At 43.8% G+C, this 5,316-nt stretch overlaps 1 protein-coding gene across 2 annotated transcripts; it reads right to left on the bottom strand.

Annotated features, from left to right (window-relative positions):
- Positions 1-591: 591 nt before the first annotated feature.
- Positions 592-4,789, bottom strand: cldn23l (claudin 23-like). Of its 2 annotated transcripts, none has more exons than XM_029494172.1 (3): positions 4,510-4,789; positions 2,627-2,721; positions 592-2,436 (listed from the first exon to the last, which is right to left on the bottom strand). In XM_029494172.1, the coding sequence occupies exon 3, from the start codon at positions 2,251-2,253 to the stop codon at positions 1,501-1,503; it is 753 nt and encodes a 250-aa protein (XP_029350032.1). In that variant the 5' UTR covers positions 2,254-2,436; positions 2,627-2,721; positions 4,510-4,789; the 3' UTR covers positions 592-1,500. The 2 variants fall into 2 exon arrangements, with proteins under 2 accessions (XP_029350032.1, XP_029350033.1); XM_029494173.1 differs by having other exon boundaries at positions 2,627-2,671.
- Positions 4,790-5,316: the final 527 nt, after the last annotated feature.

The following is a 5,316-nucleotide window of genomic DNA, read 5'->3' as shown; positions in this document are numbered from 1 at the left end:
ATGATGTAGATTTGAATAGACCCACAAAACTACGACGTTAGTATGAATGAACATACCGCTGAGTGTTGTGTCATGTCAAAGTGAGTCCAATGTGCCTGTTTTACAAACAAATTAATCTCTTAAGCAGTGGAATTTGTTTGTGCGTTGTGTGTGTGTGTGTTTGTGTCAAATTCAGTGGAATTCACTCACTGGCCCACTGGCGGTTATTTGCTGACTGAATGATGTTTGCTGCTAAAATGTTCTTTCCTCTCATCAGACTGTCATCTATTCACACAAGCTAAAGCACCTAATTCATTAGTTTTAAGAGCTGCGTCTCTCCACCGCTCAGCTTTGTGTGGCGGTAATGAATTTGAAACTCATGTTTACATATAGCCAAATTGATAAGATATACTATGACTGTGTCGCAGCATGGGAGCCCGTTCACTCTGTACACAGTTATTGTCTATAGGATGAATCTTATGTAATCATTTTAATCAACTTGTTTCCAAGCTCCTTCTCATTAGGTTTTAGGGTTAGCCTGCCTCTACTTTTATTTTCACATCCAACAGTAGAGTTAGGACATAATGCACAGCAAGATTTGGAGATATTTTATTCAATGCAAAATGCAACAAGTAAGAACACAATATACAACAAATATTCTACAAAGAATAAACAACACCCTGTTGCACATCCATCCTTCATCAGTGAAGGCTCCTCTGTGAAGGTGTCATATAAAGTGTTACACTGAACAAACAGCCTAAGAAATTTGCACTAATGATGCGCTGACAGTAATCTGACCTTGAAAAAAATGGTCTTTTTCATAGCTTGACTGTATCTAAAAACACATTGCACAACCTCATGGTGAGATTTCCTCAACATTTCTGGCTGAATTCCAAAGAGCAAAGTGCAGGAATTCCATATTAATTATTTAAGCACAAACTTCCACCAACAATTAACTTAAAACTAGAAAGTACAGCTGAAATCCGATTTTTTTCCCTGTAATCTAGACAATGAAATCTAAAACTAGCTCTTGCATACATCTGTGTTGTGAAGCTCTAACATTAATCTAAATAACCGCTCTTAATACGTCATCACATACATTTAACGGTTTTTTCAGACACAAACGATGTCATGTTTCTTGCTAACAGTGCAAAGGCATGGCTACATTGTAAAAGGCAGCACAGAGAGACACTTCAATCATGTTTCACTACATGTTGCAGTTAAAGGCAGCGGGAACATCAACACTTTTTAACTGTGATGATCTAAATTACTGTGCAACGATCTTTGCCCTCCACGATTCATCACTCTGTATTTTATATAATGTCTTTACCTATTTCAAGAGGCAGCAGCATCCATCATGTTCATACTTGACATTAGAGCCCATTAATCAGATGTAACCAGTGTTATTTATTTCATTTTTAATTGACTCATTTAATTCATTCACTAGCTGGTTGGGAGAGACGACATCCACGTGCCAAGATTTTTTTCTTCATCCTTTATTTTGTGTCTGAGGTTTAGAGTCTAACAGGTGACCTCGTATACGTCTGTGTCCTGCTTAATCTCTGGACAGGAGCGATATTCGGGGCAGACAGGTAACTCTGGGCAGGGCGGGCAGGTCAGACATCTTGGTTGTTTGAAGCTGAACAGCAGAGCGCCGCCTCCCAGCACCTGCAAACAAGAACCCAGCCATCCAAAGTAGAGCGAGCCGGCTGGGCGCAGGCTGAGGTGGGGGAACTTGTGGTTATTGGTCCCCTGACTTGGACTGACCATCCCCAGCCTTCTGAGGTTGTGGGTGTACACCCCGAGGGCAGTCAGGCTCAGCAGCCCGGCCATGACCACCAGGAGTCCACCTGTAGCTGCTACGCCTCTCAGTGGTAGATCTGTCCAGCATCGCACTCCAATACAAGCCAGAACGATCCCGGTGCCGCACAGGAACAAGGAGGTCAGGACCAAGCCCTGTGCCAGGCGAACCCGTGGGTCTCTCTGGTATGGACCCGCGATGGGCCAGCACTGCTTCAGCTCCGAGTGCTCCACCTGCAGGCAGCTCTCCCAGAGTCCATCAGAGCGCAGTAAGAGCAGAGTGTCCACTGACCCAGACCTGGCGCCCATCCCATGACCCTTGACTCCTGACCGAAGAAGCGACCCCGGCCCGGTCATGCCCAGGCGTGCCTGTCCCTCTCTCCACTGAGGGGTGATGGCCGCGGTGAAGACAAGCACCAGCCCCAGAGGGGCAAAGACAATTCCCATCACCATGGAGGCTGGAGTGTGCATCATTCGAAGTGCAACCGTGAAACTCTCAAGACATTTGGCTCATTTCTTCTTCTGCAAGAACGAACCAGTACCTCAGTACCTTCAGTGTTCAACCTCCGTGGAAATCCTCCAAAAGAAAAGCGACAGTCACTGCCCCTCCTCCGTACATGACCATCATGGGACACCTCAGAACAACAGGGCTATATTCTGAAAAAAAAAAAAATCATACCACACAGCTCAATTCACAAACGGCTCCTCTGACCAGGTGCTGCTGTTTTAAGTGTACCCAGAAACTTTAAATAGCAATCAGCAAAGACGTAAAAAAGATGAACACAAAGATCAGACACATGAAGCTAATCAGTAATTAGGGATGAATAAAGAGAAGTTCATCTGTTACCTCGTCCTCGACACTCTCCGACCTTTTTGGTGACGACTCCTCATTCTGAGTGAGGGAAAGAAGGAGACTGGTTCAGAGGGGGAGACGGCGTCTGGCTGAAATGATGCAGGGACAGAGACGTGAGAGGAAACAGGTGGAGAGTGGAGTAGAAAGTAGAAAGTGCCTGAGCAGCCGGTGAAAGCAGAATGTTGGACAGAGAAAGACTGAACGGTCGATGCCTGCTGTCTCTGTTGCTAGGATACGATAACCTGGGAAGTCTCAACGTGACTGAGAGTCTGTGGGTTTATTTTTCACAAGACCCAGTTAGACCCCTCGCAACAGGAACAGGGAGCTTGTGTGTGCAAGTGGTGGCATAGTTGAATACAGTTGAGAATATGTATGTGTGTTCTTTGTGTTTGTCTGACGGTCGACAGGCAGAAATGACCTTGGAAGAATTGGGTTAGGTTGGTAATATGATCAGGCCAGTGTCTGAATGCAGAGTGAGACCAGGGGAGGAAAAGCACAACGTTTTCAGGGGCAGTAACAAGACAACTTGAAGCTTTGTGTTACGCGTGCAGACAGACAGAGAGACAAACACATGAGTGTATCACAGTCAACACCCTAAATGTAGATGTTATCAAGACTTCCCTGTCTTATTGTGCAAAATCAAAATTGCCTCACATCTTCTCATTTTCCGCAGCAGGAAGACAGGCAGTACAGATTTCATCATGAAAATCAGTGCGATCATTCCTTTTCTCCAGACTTTACCACCAAAAAGCACAACTGGATGATAAATTCTGAGCCTGAAAATAACCAAATAACCATTTCCTTTTTTTTTGAGTTTCCAGTGAATTCTGTTTATGACTTTGGTGCTAGAATCTCCTCGGTTCTACTTACAATAACGTGTAAAACCCATGGATTATAAACTGCTGGCACCTTCAGATCATACGCTCTCTGCATTAAAATGGAATAAAAAGCAAATAAAATGATGACAGATGTCAGCTTTTTGGAGCAAAGACTGTTTGAGATCAGGAGTATTCTAAATAAAATATGGGATACTTTGTGATCTGAAGCACGTTCAGTATGGGAACATTTCTAACTGCAGTCTGCTGCTGCACAACTTAAAGTCCTGGAGAGGGACGTGCAGCCCATAATATTCATTTCCACTTATTTTCACCTGATTAATGGCATCACATTTGCTCTGAAAGTGCTGCTGAAGAGCAAGAACACATTTAGCTTAAGAAGCAGCAGTGCTATTCATAAACACATACTTGTGCTCATGTGTCATCTGTGCCAGAAATACATTTGGCGCACACTGAGATGGGAACGATGGCAGAGTTTCCTGTTTGATTCGCAAACAGAATTTTGTATTGACATGACGGGAAGGAGAGAAGCCGACCCGAGGCAGCTGTCAGGATATCATCAACTCTCTGCACTTGGTCTGAATTAAAGGGGTTTGACTGGATGATAAACTCTCGTCTCGATCAAGTTCAGGTATTTTTGTCCAGAGGTCCTCACTTGTTACTCATTTTTATTCTGTTTGTTTGATTTTATTCTCTTTTTTTTTTTTTTTTTGTACTAAAATTAGAGCGGGAGAAATCGCAGCTTACTCAAAAAGCATTAAGATCAACTCAAACAACACACCTGCCAAATCCAGCACCACTGCAGTGATAAACTGTGAACGCTCTGACTTCAGCAGGAATAAAAAACAGAGTGGAGGAATGAAAGCATCTGCAGAGACTGATCAGGAATTGAAAGTGATAAATACTGGATGTTATTAATAGCCTCAACAATTCTCTCACAATTTGAGCGATAGAAAACGCATGGCCTCACACACACACACACACACACACACACACATGCAGATGCACACACACAAAGCTTGTGAAGTCATAGGCACTTACTATTCAGGAGGGGTCGTGTGCATCTCACTGCGGATCTGTGGCTGCATCTCTGCTCTTGTCTGCATGGTTAACATGTTTTCTCTCCCGAGCAGCAGATGGTGCAACCACGTCTTTCTTATTCTTCTCTCTCCCTCCACGTCTGTCTCTGCTCCAGCAGTCTCCCCTAATCAGTACCTGTCCCCTGTCTTTGTGACTCTGTATTTGTCCTTGTATGTGGCTGCCTCCCTGAGTGCTTGTGTCTCTGGCTGTGTCTGTCTGACTTCCTGCGTGTGCGCGTGTGTGTCTGTTTGACTTGCTAAAGGTTGTCTGCGTTACATCTAGGACAGAGTGCCTCCCTGCTTTCCCTGTGAGTGCCACTAAGTAGGGAACAGCAGCGAGCTGTTCTGTGTTTACAACAGGCTGCATCAACATCTGTTCTGCCTGTTTCAGACAACCCAATGCTGCTAATATATATATTCACAACTATTCTTCTGCAGATAAGACCATACAATGACCTCATGCATAAGTATTTCATCTGTAGAGAGAGAGAGGGGAATCAGCTGTTTCTCCATTTCTAATATTCACTTTACCTCAAAAGGCTAATTGCACACACAAACAAGCACACACACACACACACACACACACACACACACACACACATAGCCGCTGTCATCATTATCATGTGTTTGTTCTAGTTTTCAATCAAATCTTTACACAGACACTAAGAGATCACAGAAGTTAATTTCTTTTTTTATTTTCTTACAAAAGGTGGGCAAGATTTGACTAAACGACCAGAATTGCGATGGTATAATAATGAAATATTAAAAG

The sequence above is a fragment of the Echeneis naucrates genome, chromosome 22 (genome assembly GCF_900963305.1).
Source record: "Echeneis naucrates chromosome 22, fEcheNa1.1, whole genome shotgun sequence".
Taxonomy (NCBI): Eukaryota; Metazoa; Chordata; class Actinopteri; order Carangiformes; family Echeneidae; genus Echeneis; species Echeneis naucrates.
Note: the sequence above shows the minus strand (reverse complement) of the source record. Positions and strands in the feature narration are given on the sequence as shown.

Excerpts from the sequence above, each read along its gene's own strand:
- cldn23l (XM_029494172.1), bottom strand. The coding sequence starts at position 2,253 with ATGATGCACACTCCAGCCTCCATGGTGATGGGAATTGTCTTTGCCCCT.